This window comes from Syngnathus floridae, chromosome 16, assembly GCF_059516105.1.
Source record: "Syngnathus floridae isolate MCC-2025c chromosome 16, RoL_Sflo_1.0, whole genome shotgun sequence".
Classification (NCBI taxonomy): domain Eukaryota; kingdom Metazoa; phylum Chordata; class Actinopteri; order Syngnathiformes; family Syngnathidae; genus Syngnathus; species Syngnathus floridae.
This window is the reverse complement of record NC_142428.1, coordinates 10,489,395-10,502,786: the sequence shown is the minus strand read 5'-3', so window position 1 is coordinate 10,502,786 and position 13,392 is coordinate 10,489,395. Positions and strand designations below refer to the sequence as shown.

Genomic DNA, 13,392 nt, shown 5'->3' with positions numbered 1-13,392 from the left:
GAAAACTATCCGTCCTCAGTATTGGTGAGTCACCTTGGAAATACCCCAAAACATGAAAATAAAACACATCAAAGTCAAAGTCTGCTTTATTGTCAATTTCTTCACATGCCAAGACACACAAAGAGATCGAAATTACGTTCCCACTATCCCACGGTGACAAGACGTAGTTCACAATGTACATACAAGTAAACAACACAAGAAAAATAAAACAAGAAGGCACAAACAATGAATAAATAAGAGTGATGAATAAATAATAAATAAACAAATAACACAATAAATAAGTACAGGACGCTACGCATACTACTACTAATAAGTTTATGGTGTATTATGTAACTCGTTTGAGGTGGAAACATAACAGTTGATGAAAATATTTAAGTTAACTTTTATTGCATTTCCTTCCCTTTGTTTTTTTTTCTTTAAAAAAGCGGACCGAAGTTAATACAAATGACCAAATTCATTCAATCAACAAACTTGTATTATCCATCCATCCATCCATCCATCCATCCATCCATCCATCCATCCATCCATCCATCCATCCATCCATCCATCCATCCATCCATCCATCCATCCATCTTCTTCCGCTTATCCGGGGTCGGGTCGCGGGGCAGCAGCTTTAGGAGGGACTCCCAGACTTCCCTCTCCCCAGCCACTTCATCCAGCTCATCCCGGGGGATCCCAAGGCGTTCCCAGGCAAGCTGAGAGACATAGTCTCTCCAGCGCGTCCTGGGTCGTCCCCGGGGTCTCCTACCGGTGGGACATGCCCGGAACACCTCCCCAGGGAGGCGTCCAGGAGGCATCCTGATAAGATGCTCGAGCCACCTCATCTGGCTCCTCTCAACGTGGAGGAGTAGCGACTCTACTCCGAGTCTCTCCCGGATGACCGAGCTTCTCACCCTATCTCTAAGGGAGAGCCCGGACATCCTGTGGAGAAAACTCATTTCGGCCGCTTGTATCCAGGATCTCGTTCTTTCGGTCACGACCAATAGCTCGTGACCATAGGTGAGGGTAGGAGCGTAAATCGACCGGTAAACTTGTATTAATTTGTAATAATTTTGTAACATTTTTTTAAATATACATGCATCATAGTCATACTGGAAAAAAAAAAAAACTACAACCACCAACTTGAAAAATGCCGTTTGTATAAACACTTTGTGAGCAGACTTGCTTTTAAGATAAATCTTTAATTTTATTATGCAGGGAAACACTTTTCAGTTGACTTAAAAACAAATATTACTGTATTTGCCGGTGCATTAGTCGACCTTTTTCGATCCAAAATCGACCGAAAAAAACCGACCTCAACTTATACACCGAGTCATAAAATTTAACTTCGTATTCATCGCTTCAAATGTGATGGTAACCAAGGCCGTTTCTCATGCATCTCATTGTGTGTGGGTGTGCGTCCGTCAGGCTCATCAAACAGCGAGAAACTGAATCATTATAAAGCGTTCGTCGCATTAACACGCATCCTCAGCAACAATTTCAAATATTCTCACCTCAATAACGGACATCGAAAGCCAGGCAGCGACGATGACTGCTAGGGGGAAGTACTGGGTATTGAGCGAATGTGCGAGTCATCGCGCGTCAAGCAACGACAATAACTACCGGTACGTAAACATTCAATCGCCATGTCTAAATGAATGTCGTTGGCACTTAGAAAATATTCGCCAAACTTGGCCAGACTTCCAGGGGAAGAGGCCGAATTTTCACTTGTTCTGGCCGACCGGAGGAACCAGCCGAGGCGGACACTTTACGGCGGTTGAGTCGTTGGCACTTAGAAAATATTCGCCAAACTTGGCCGGACTTCCAGGGGAAGAGGCCGAATTTTCGCTTGTGGTGGCCGACACGGGGAACCAGCCGAGGCGGACACTTTACGGCGGTTGAGTTGTTTGCACTTTGAAAATATTTGCCAAACTTGGCCAGACTTCCAGGGGAAGAGGCCGAATTTTCACTTGTGGTGGCCGACATGGGGAACCAGCCGAGGCGGACACTTTACGGTGGTTGAGTCGTTGGCACTTAGAAAATATTCGCCAAACTTGGCCAGACTTCCAAGGGAAGAGGCTGAATTTTCACTTGTTCTGGCCGACATGGGGAACCAGCCGAGGCGGACTCTTTATGGCGCAAGAGCCGTTGGCACTTAGAAAATATTCGCCAAACGCTCTCGATGGGACAGTAGACGACCTTATCTGGGAAGAGGAGGAGGAAACTGAGGATAGAGAAGACCAAGAAGATGCTCTTTATGACGACAAACTAAACGAAAACGAATGGAACGAGCTTTTCGGAAATAGTGACGATGAAGACGAATTTTGAACTCTATGTATCGGCAATCACTTTATAATTATAATTTGTTGTTTCTTAACTAAAAATAAACCAGTTTCTAAGAGTGTTCATTGTTGTTAGTCTCTCTCGGCGCGTAATATCACAGGGTCATGAAGTAAATAATATTTAAAATGGCGTATAGATCGCTCGCTACAAACTCGCGAATTTGAACACATTTCGTCAATAAATTTCGCATATTTCTGATTGAATTTTGAAGTTTAATATAATGCAACAATTGAGCTCGACTTATACAAAGGATATATCATAAAATCGTAAATTTCCGTCGAATTTTAGGGGGTCGACTTATACACCGAGTCGACTTATACACCGGCAAATACAGTAATCCCAAAATAATTTGCAAAGTGTTTGGAAAGAAGTAATCACATGAATTTGACACATCTTTTGTAAACAATGTCACCGTTTATTCTTGCTTTTTGGTCACAACCGAATATCATTGAGTTCAGTTTTTAGTAGATAATACACTTTTGTTTAGGTTCCATTATGCCGAATTTAACAACATAAGCAAGAGAAGCTATAAAATGAATGTAAAAAGTGAAGCATTTTCCAGAGGGCCATTTGGGGGCTCAGGGATTGTAATCGATAGCCGATCAGCTGCGACGCGACATGAGAACCTTCTCGAAGTTTCTACTGTCGTCTATTGGTTGCGTAGCAGTCAAGTGAGCTGGCCTGCCTGACAGTCGGTCAGTGAGACTCCACGAGTAGACTGTGCCAGGCACCGACCGCAGCTAGCTGTTAATAAAGCCACATCATTGGGGACGCCAGCGGAGGCTAAGTTAGCGGCTAAAGTTACATCGGGTAACGCGTGCGAGCTAATGTTAGCAGCTAAGGCTACACAGAGTGCTCAACCGGCAGCTTTCGCTAGCAGCCAAAGCTAAACTAAGCCAAGGTGGAGAAACGGACGAGCGGCTAGCCATGTTCGGCTGCTTGGTGGCCGGCCGGCTGGTGCAGACCGACCCTGTCCAGGTGGCCTCGGACAAATTCGTCTTCAACCTGCCAGACTACAAGAGCGTAAACCACGTGGTGGTGTTCATGCTGGGCACCGAGCCGTTCCCGGCTTGCATGGGCGGCGCGGTATACTTCTCCTTCCCGGACGCAGGAAGCGGCGAGCCGGTATGGCAGCTGCTCGGCTTCATCGCCAACGATAAGCCTAGCGCCATCTTCAAGATCTCGGGTCTGACGGAGGGCCGGGGCGGGGTACACCCCTTTGGCGGAATGGCCTCGGCCGCTCCCTTCGTGGCGCAGGTCGGCGTGTCGGTGGAGCCGCTGGAGCAGCTGGCGCAGCAGACGCCGGTGTCCGGGGCGGCGGTGTCCACCGCGGACGCGCTGCGGCTCTTCACGCAGAAGATGCTGGATAGTTTGTACAACTTCGCGTCGTCGTTCGCCGTGACGCAGGCGCAGATGACGCCCAACCTCAGCGAGACCTTCGTGCCGTCCAGCTGCATCCTTAAGTGGTACGACAACTTCCAGAGGCGCATGAACCAGAACCCCAATTTTTGGAAGAACTGAACTCACGGACTGTTTGCTTTCGTTCGTTTCCCCCGAAGGACAACTTGAAGGAATCACGAGCGACATATCCTGTTTATGTTGATTTTTTTTTTTTAAACTACTAATGCGTCAACTTAGTATCGTGTCAAAACAATAAGCTATCTTAATTAAGCTTGCATTCAATCCATGTGAGAAAAGTCTGACCTATGAAAGTTTAAATACTGTAGTTGGGGGAGCCGAACAATAGGCTCATTTGCAATTGCTTTGTTTCTTGGCAAATCTTGCTTGGTTTAAGTAAATCGCAATCTTTTGACGTCTTTCCCTTCTACATTTCTCATTTGTCTCAAGTACATCTTGACAATTTTTTTTTAAATTCCCTGGCGGCAGTCTGAATCCACTTATTGATTGATGTCTTTATTTTGAACATATTTAAAACATAAAAATAACTTAAATAAAACAAATAACACTTTAATGTGCCATATTTAAGGCCGTACAACAAACAAACATTATTTAAAACATAAAAATAACTTAATAAAACAAATAACACTTTAATGTGCCATATGTAAGGCTGTACAACAAACAATATTTAAAACATAAAATTAACTTAACACTTTAATGTGCCATATGTAAGGCACAACAAACAATAAACCAACAAACTGAAAAAAAATAATTTAATAACAAAGAATGCTTGAAAAGGAGGAGGAAGCATAGCTTTTTAGATTCCTACCCCTTTCTCACTATATCCATTAAAATTATTCAACATATAAATCTACAAGTAGACCACTTTCAAACTTATTTTTCTGTTTAATTTTTGCTTTTGTGTAGCCATTTGGCATTTTTAGTCTTTATACCTGCTAAACAACATATTTTTGTACCTTTTTTTAAAGTGGTCGATATTTGGACTTTGCTTGAGTTCCTCATTTAGACTGTTCCATAGTTTGACCGCGGTTATAGTTAGACAGAAACTTTGTACGGTTGTTCTTATGTTTAAGATTTTGAAATTGTGATTCCCCCTTAACTTATACAAGGTCTTACCCAACAGGAGTGAGAAGAGAACACTGACCCCTGCCATAGATACTATAAATACAACCTGAAATGCTTCTTCACATGAAAGCGTAAAAGGAGAAAAGGAGGCATTTATTGGGGGGGAAAAAAAAGTCTTGCAACTCACAAAGACTGCAGTGAGTGAAATGTGCTTTGTCCCTTTTGCCGTTGTTGGGTTCTGTAGAAATGCTAAACAATGTTTAGAACCCAAGGCCCGAAAGTGAACAGGACGTCGATTATTTTTTTATGGGCAAGGAAAGGGCCCGGAGAAGTTTTGGCGGCAAGCATAACTTCCTATGCTTAGCCACCGATGCCATTGACCGGTGCACGATTAGAAAAGAATCACGCCACTTAAAGTCACGAACCGTCTTCATTTTCCATCAAATATGATTACAACTCATGATGAGCAAACGAGCAATCGCACTTTGTGACTTGAGATTGAAAAACACATTGAATCATGTATGCGTGAGAACTAGTGAAGTAGAAATACACAGTATTGCACATGCTGTATGGAAACTGCAGCCTTGCTGCTGAGCTGAAACAAACCCGGCCATGGCTGAAAGGCCGCCCCCACCAGGGCCGAGGTCATGTCCGCTTGCGGCGAGCGCTCCCCCATTTGGCGCCGCGGTGCGTCCGCAGCTGTGTTGCGTATCGATGGTGGGACTCACCCACCCGCCTCAGGACGCCAGAGCTCCGTGCACCCTGAAGCTGTAGAGGCACGTGTAGGTGGGGTCGCCCCAGTTGCTGTGCACGCTCAGCGTCACGTGCGTGCTCACACCGGCGCCTTTGGGCTGCTGCACCAGCACAGCCACACATTGCAAATGCACCTTCTCACAAGCTTTTTACACTTTCGCCTATTTTTTGCATGCTATATTGGTGGCGTTACTTACCGATATTTGGAAATTTTGGAACACGGGCCCAATCCGCTCATACTTGAATCTTCCCAGTTCCACGGCCGCTGACTCTAAAGACACCAAACCCTACAGGGACAATTGCCGTCAGACGGTGCGCTTCAACACGGACTGGCGACCGGTCCACTGTCTGTTGGTAAGTTGGTGAGCAAGCAAATGGACGTAGCGCACTACTCACATAGACTAAGAATTCCTTGGGCGCGTGCGGGATGTCGCCGGTGGGCGAGATGCTTCTGGTGATGTGTCCGAGGGTGACGCTAGTGACCAGCACCGGGTGCGAGAGGGCCACCGTGAGGTTGCCTTGCTGGCCGGCGAAGGCCCAGCAGTCGCCCGGATTCAGCTCTGACTTGCCCTAAGAGACAAACAGCACTGTGTCAAGGCCGCGCCGTTTGTCGCCGTTTGCCACGGTACCTTACCTCAATGACCACTCGTGGCCGGGAGACATAGGGGACATTTCCCCTCCAGCCCAGGAAGGGCACGCGCACCAGGCCCAGGAAGGGCACGCAGAACGCTTTCGCCATGTACGGCAGCGACGAGGCGCTGCACAGCACCCGGGCACCTGACAACAAAGCAAAAGACGCCTCGCTGGCTTCACCCATTGCCGTAAGCAGCTCGGTGCCCCTTGGCCATGCGTCATGGTTGTCACACATAGACTTGCCACACGTTTGTCACCCATGTTTATGGCGTTGAATTGTTACCCGTCACTGACACGACTGTCATATTTGGTACATTTTTCCCAGAGCTTCATTTGTAGGTGGGCGCCTTCATGCGTTCAGATGGCAAGATGCTCCTTGAGATCATGATGATGCTAAGGGGTTGCACAGAGATATGTGCACACTCACCCGCCGACTGGAGCGCGTAGTTGGGAATGGAGGTCCATGACGGGTCCTCTTTGCGTATGTGCAGAAGCTCTTTGAGCTCGTTGTACGCTGTGTAAACCTCCTCCAAGAGCTCGTTGCCACGTCCGGCCATCTGGGAGGACGACACCACAGCGTCGTTAGAGAGGTCGCTGATGAGAGAGCTTAGCGTGGAAGAAAGCTCTCGTACCGCATTGGAGGGAGCGGGGCCGCCCGCCATCTGACGGACCAAGGGCTCGCACACTGGAAACAGGAAGTGAAAGACGCGTGAGACCATCTTGAATGGTAGGACCAGAACCTTTCCATCATACACTTGGGACTGGAACTTGCTCTCAGCGACCACTATCGTCTTCCAGAACATTCCCACATTACACTTGAGTCTGGAACTTGCTCTCAGGGACCACTACCGTCTTCCAGAACATTGAAACTTCTGTTGGGAGTAGAAAGTGCACTTGGGAACAGGCTTCTTTCAGGACTCCAAACTTCTCTTTGGACAAGAACCTTCTCTTAAGGCGAGAACTTTGTACAACCCAGAGCGGTGACTGGCACATCTACTAACTTGGACCTTCTTGCAGGTCTATCAACTTCACATCTCTGGACCACAAGTTTTGCCCTGGACTACATGCTTCACATTGGACTACGGTACAAATTTGCCAGGAGCCCAGTTTTCTCCTGGTAACATAACTCTCCCTCCTGCTCCCTTGACAGCAACTATTTCTGGGGACTACGGCCGTCTGTTTTGACGGGAACTGTATCTTGTGAGAACCTTGGCTTTGGGCTATCACCTTTATGCTGAACGAGAACATTTTGCTTGGACTGCAATGTTCTCTGGACAAGACCTTTTACCTCGTCATTAGCTTAGGTCTGGACTAAAGCCCTTTCTCATGACACGAGCCGTGCTTCCCTCCGTGACAAGGTGCTTCTTTTCAGACTACTCAAATCTTCTCTCCTGACTCAAGCCTCCACCTTACCTTGGAGTGACAAGCGTATCATGACTGGAACATTAGCAGCAGACTACGAGAAGAGACTCAAACCACCACTTAGACGATGATCTTCTCTCACGGCTGGAACTTTCTCCCTGGGCTACGAATGTCGCTGGGGACTAAAATGCCAATCTTCCCCTGAATTACTCCCACCACCCACTAGAACCTTCTGACATCTCATGACTGTCTCATGACTAAAAACTTCTCTGGGCCGAATACAACACAACTTGCAATTTGTAGATGCCCCTCTTCTTAGTTGACGAGAACCTTGACCCGAGCCAAGACTTGGAATCAGAACTACAACTTTCTCTCAGAAACTACTGCGCATACTCACAGATCCAGAGTGCAGGGATGAAGATGGGGATAAGGTAATTCCGTGCCAAGCGTAGCAGTCCTTTTCCTCTGCGTACCGGTCTGACGTCTTCAACAAGAGAGTCAGGCAGCGGGGTGGCTTCCTTGGCGTTGTCCGTGGCGACCCTGCGTGGGCGCTGCTGAGCGCGGCTCCGTGTCCACAGCTTCCTGTAAAGGGGGCGGGCGAGCGAGCAGCGGCGTGGATATCAGATGCACACCAACGTCTGCCATGTTGGATGTGGCGCCACAACCTAATGCAGGTGAGTCACTGGCCAGACTCTCCAAAAATAATTCATGCAATTCTTTACTTTGGAATTTCAAATGTTTGACGTGACCTGGGTAAATGCAGACAGTTGCATCAGGCAGGAAGGGCATCAAACGACTTCTCGCTCTTGTCTTGGCTCCACATTGCCACATTCGTTGATGTAGAAACAAGTGGTCACTGAGCACTCAACTCGCCGCGTTCTGCGTGTGTGTAAGTGCGCCATCATGAACACACCTGCTTACCTGTATGGCGTCTCCTTGTACGAGATGACGGGCTGACCGTCGCTGTTGTAATAGCCCGATAACTCCAGGCGAGAACTTTTTCTTATCATGGCTGCCGGACACAATTTGGGGGGGGGGCGTTAGATTTGGGAAGGAGGAAGAGGCAGCGACCACTATTGATGCTTATTTTGGTGTTTTTCTTCAGTGAAAAAAAAAGAATCTGTTGGCTAGACGAAGCAAGGACGTCGATTGTGCACATTCAAATCATGTTTCGTCGACGTGAATATGAATAAAATCATTTCATGTTGATCAAACCCAATTGGAATGGAGGCGTGCAGCCAATGTCTATTTTGTTTTGAAAGTTAAGGAAGTTCCCAACTAAGTAGAAAAGGTTGTGGCGCAAATCTCGACAGTGGGCACCAACTGGCGTATTTTTATCACTTTTCAAGAGTCAACTTTCGGAATATTTGTCACATGCAGGAAAATGATGCTGACTTGCATTGACAAGGTCTGATAATGCTTGTCTCAAGCTTTGAAATGTTACTCGCATACCGCCATGCTACAAGCTGCAGAATGAGATGGCCCGGGACCATGAAGAGGTTTCAAAGACATATTGAAGAATGCCAACGTTTAAGTTGGCTGCAAGTGCACATGGACAACCAAGCTGAGCGCACTGGTCAGACATATGGAGCAAATCCTCAACTACTTTGCCACAAATTGGTCAATTGGTGTATTGAGTTCATTGCAAACCGCAGGCGTGACGTCAGCCATAGACCCGCCCCTTCCCGCAGCCAGTAAATCCAACCTTTCCAGTTGTCTTTTTCGGGAACTGAGTTTGGACTTTCTACTCACATTTGCACTTGTTGATTCCCACCGTCTTCTTCTCGGTGTCATGTGAGTCGATTGATGTGTTGTTAGATTCCCGTGGCGTGCGTAACGTGACTCGTGAGTTTTGCCAATTTACTGCCTTGGGCGTCTAATCGGGAGGGGCTGCCATTTTGTACCGGTCACCTGGGAGAAGCTCTTCGTCGTAGCGCGGGCGCGCTACAAAGGCCGCCGCCGCCGCCTCAGCAGTCGCCACCTCACCTACCGCGCGTCGTTGACGTCATGGCGCGTCACCGCCAGCTGACGGCCCTGTGAAACGTGACGTCGCACTTTGGCTCAAGGCGCGCAAAAGAGTGCACGTGCAGGCGAGGAGCAGTAGGCTGGTGTAAACTTCGAAAAGTAACACAAAAATACTTTGCATGTCAAAGGCAAAACAAGTTTTGGCTTTTGCAAAAGAAGTAAAGGAAAATATGCTTTCGGCAGTTTGCAAATATATTTTTTAAGGTTGTGTTAAACTTATAATCATATTAATATAATATCTAGTATTGGAGTGCTCGTGTGGATTGGTGGGTGGCAAAGAATGTGGAGGCAAACTGCATGAACTTGTTTTCCTCGAAGTGTTGTGGAATAGGCTCAGACAGGGAGTACCGGACGATAACACCTCAAGGTCGGTGAGAAACGAGAACATCACGTCCAGGTGGTCGGGCTTCGCGGGGAAAACCCAACCGCCTGACCTCAGCAATAACACCTAGACGGGGAGGAGATGGCCATCGACCAATCATCACACAATGTTTTGCATGCTTTAATATTCATATTGTGTTTCTTCAAAACTGGGCAACCCGGAAGAATGTGTCGTCTTTTGGTGGTCACAAAAACGCACGAGTTTTAGTGTGAGGGACCCGGGACCCAGGCCTGTATTAGTGCGCTTTGTCAGGAATAAACAATTGGTATATTTGGTCTGATTGATCTACTGGTCTTCTCTTTGACAGAACGAACTCGCAAAATTGTTAGGTGCGCCAATGTGTGGATTGGGACATAGCAACTCATGCGTTAAGTGTTGATCGCAATTTGGAGTCAGATCAATAACTAAAATCTGTAGCCTAACAGAAGGAACATTTTGAGTTTTTTTAAAAAAATCAGTGCATTTAAAAATATATCTTTCCAAGTATATCCTTGGCGGCTCTAATTTTTATTTGAACACTATTTACCGTGGAAAATTATCAGCTGTTGACTGACTGAAATCTAAATACTAACGGTTAGTTGTATTAGGGCACAGTGAGATGAAAGTGCATGGGTCCGCCTCCCTGTACTTGACACATAAACAAACAAACAAACTGTGACACGGCGGGCCTTGATTCCCCGACACAAAAGGAGGGTCCCGGGTGTTGGGTGCTATTAAACACCAGGACCGGCTTGGTTGCCTCACCCCTCCCTTGCTTGGTCATAGTTATTATCCTAGAGTCTAGGGGTGGGCAAACCTTTTGACTGGTGGGCCGGATTTGGTTCTAAATTTAGATGGGGGAACCGAACCAGGAGCAGATGGATGTAGTGTTTGTGTGAAGTAATAGAAATGACATGTAAAGGTCATTGCATACAAGGTTTGTACTTTTAGTAGGTAGTAAAGCATGGATGTTCAAAAAAAGCTTTTTGAAAACAAATGCATTTATTAACAGCATTAAAAAAATATTTCACCAAAAAATTACTATCAGCGATTCTCATTATATACGACACTGCTATTATGAATAATAGTTTCCATCACTTCAGCGCCTGCAGGTTAGATTTATGAAATATGTTTATCTAATGAGGCGAAATCACATCAAACGGCAAACATTCTGACCAAATACATCATCTTGAAGAATCAGTGAAAGGATACATCTAAATAAAGTGATATAAAAATCAATAGTATTGTTGGTCTCCTTTTTTTGCAAGTGCATCATGGTCTGGAGTAAAATTTGTTGTGGTAATTCTTAGGATAGAGCCGAGGTGTCAAGTCCGTTAACCTAGATCTGTGACGGGCTTTGTTGACGTTCATGTGGCTGAACGGCTTCTCACACACGTAGGTTTAGCCAAATTGTCCACACTTTTTTCTAAACACTCGGCACTCAGTGTCCACCTTACTTTTCCTTGGGCGACTCATTTTAATGGAAGGATTCCAGGGGAAGGTTTGTGGGTGGCTTTAGTGTAAAACTGTATCTGAAAGCTCAGCGCGCGAATAACGAGAATGCTGACGTCACAGCCCACGCTCGAAATTCAGCACCGATGGCAATAGAACGCGGAGTGCGCCGGGTCCGTACTACTTAGTACGCACACGCACTTGTGAGTGTGCATCGAGCTTTCTGACACGGCTTCCAGGAGTAAATGCGCGGGCGGGCGCTTCCCTTTCTTTTGGGGAAACAAAGTAATCGCAGGGCAAATGACCCAAAAAAAAAAGTTTAATAATACAATTTATTCAGGTGTGGCGGGCCGGATTAAACGGCCCCGTGGGCCGGATGTTAGTTACTAACCTAGAAATGGGCAAACTACGGCCTGCGGGCCACATCCGGCCCACGGGACCGTTTAATCCGGCCTGCCAACCCTGAACAAATTGTATTATTAAACATTTTTTTGGGTCATTTTGCCTGCAATGACTGCGTTTACCCAGTAGATGGGGAACCACTCGCCTGCGCATTTACTACCGGAAGCCGTGTCAGAAAGCTCGGTGCACACTCACAAGTGCGTGTACGTACTCAGTAGTACGGACACGCTGCACTCGCGCTCTATTTGTATCAGTGCCGAATTTAGAGCGTGGGCTGTGACAACAGCATTCTTGTAATTCGCGCGCTGAGCTTTCAGATACAGTTTTACACTAAAGCCATCCACAAACCTTCCCCTGGAATTCTTCCATTAAAATGAGTCGCCCAAGGAAAAGTAAGGTGGACACTGATTGCCGAGTGTTTAAAAAAGAGTGGACAATTTGGCTCGACGTATGCGACGTGACGTTCAGCCACATGAACATCAACATCAACCCGTCACAGATCTAGGTAAACGGACCAACACCTCGGATATCTCCTAAGAATTGCCACAACAAATTTTACTCCAGACTATGACGCACTAGCAAAAAAAGGGAGACCAACAACACTGTTCCCACTGAAAATGAAGGGGAGGCTCTCAAGTTTGTTGTAAAAAAATGCATTTTGAATATGATTTGTACAAATAGCAGGGATTGAAACTAGCGACCATTCTCATTTTCAAACAATGCAGGATGCTCAAGGACATTGATGTACCACCTGTTTGCGACTAATCTTAACCTGTTCTTAAGGCTTACTTTAAAGAAGTGTTTCCCGTTTCCTCACCTCTGTTACCAGGTGTTTGTGAGTTAAAACTCTGCTCTGATTTTCAGATACCCCTCACCGTGTTGCCGTTTTGATTGTATGCTTTCACCGATTCTTCAAGATGATATGTTTGGTCGGAATGTTTGCCGTTTGATGTGATCTCATAAGATAAACATCTTTCATTAATCTGACCTGCAGGCACTGAAGTGACGGAGACTGTTATTCATAATAACAGTGTTGTATTTTATGAGAATCACTGATGTCAGGGTTTTCCAGATTATCCTTATCGTATGATTAAGTTGGAATGCAACCTGTAATAAATAACCTGGTTAGATTAGTTTTATGCTTATAGTGGAATGTAACCGGTAATAAATAACCTAGCTTGTCCCATCCTACACAACGTCGTAAAACACCCCCTGATATGTTTTGACTAGAGGACAAGGGCTTTCTCTATCCAGTCCACTCTTCCCCCCACTCTGTTTTTCTTAATAAATATGCTCTTGCAGGAGGGAGAGTCAGACTTCATTTCAATCATCGCTGTATGCACAGCAACGAATGGACTCTCCACCTGCAGGTGTCTAAAAGGACTTGCTTGTCTCCCGTGTGGTTCTTGCAAAATAAGTTAGTGAGCACAACTCTAACAACTGATAGCAGTTTTTTGGTGGATTTTCTTTTTTTTAATGCTGTTAATAAATGCATTTGTTTTCAAAAAGGTTTTTTGAATATCCATGCTTCACTACCTACTAAAGGCCAAAACCTTTTATGCAATGACCTTTACAGGTCGTTTATATTACTTCACACC

At 46.0% G+C, this 13,392-nt stretch overlaps 2 protein-coding genes across 4 annotated transcripts; one reads left to right on the top strand and one right to left on the bottom strand.

Moving 5' to 3' along the window:
• The first annotated feature begins 2,905 nt into the window (after positions 1-2,905).
• Positions 2,906-4,139, top strand: hikeshi (heat shock protein nuclear import factor hikeshi). Its single transcript, XM_088400073.1, has one exon. The coding sequence runs from the start codon at positions 3,250-3,252 to the stop codon at positions 3,841-3,843; it is 594 nt and encodes a 197-aa protein (XP_088256199.1). The 5' UTR covers positions 2,906-3,249; the 3' UTR covers positions 3,844-4,139.
• A 1,078-nt stretch (positions 4,140-5,217) lies between these two features.
• Positions 5,218-9,591, bottom strand: LOC148385676 (SUN domain-containing protein 3-like). 3 transcript variants are annotated; one of them, XM_088400072.1, is made up of 10 exons: positions 9,307-9,574; positions 8,476-8,566; positions 8,304-8,369; positions 7,952-8,136; positions 6,825-6,877; positions 6,620-6,749; positions 6,194-6,336; positions 5,956-6,129; positions 5,757-5,846; positions 5,218-5,660 (listed from the first exon to the last, which is right to left on the bottom strand). In XM_088400072.1, the coding sequence occupies exons 5-10, from the start codon at positions 6,852-6,854 to the stop codon at positions 5,544-5,546; spliced, it is 684 nt and encodes a 227-aa protein (XP_088256198.1). In that variant the 5' UTR covers positions 6,855-6,877; positions 7,952-8,136; positions 8,304-8,369; positions 8,476-8,566; positions 9,307-9,574; the 3' UTR covers positions 5,218-5,543. The 3 variants fall into 3 exon arrangements, with proteins under 3 accessions (XP_088256198.1, XP_088256196.1, XP_088256197.1); XM_088400070.1 differs by lacking the exon at positions 8,304-8,369 and having other exon boundaries at positions 9,307-9,591; XM_088400071.1 differs by lacking the exon at positions 8,304-8,369 and having other exon boundaries at positions 8,468-8,566.
• Positions 9,592-13,392: the final 3,801 nt, after the last annotated feature.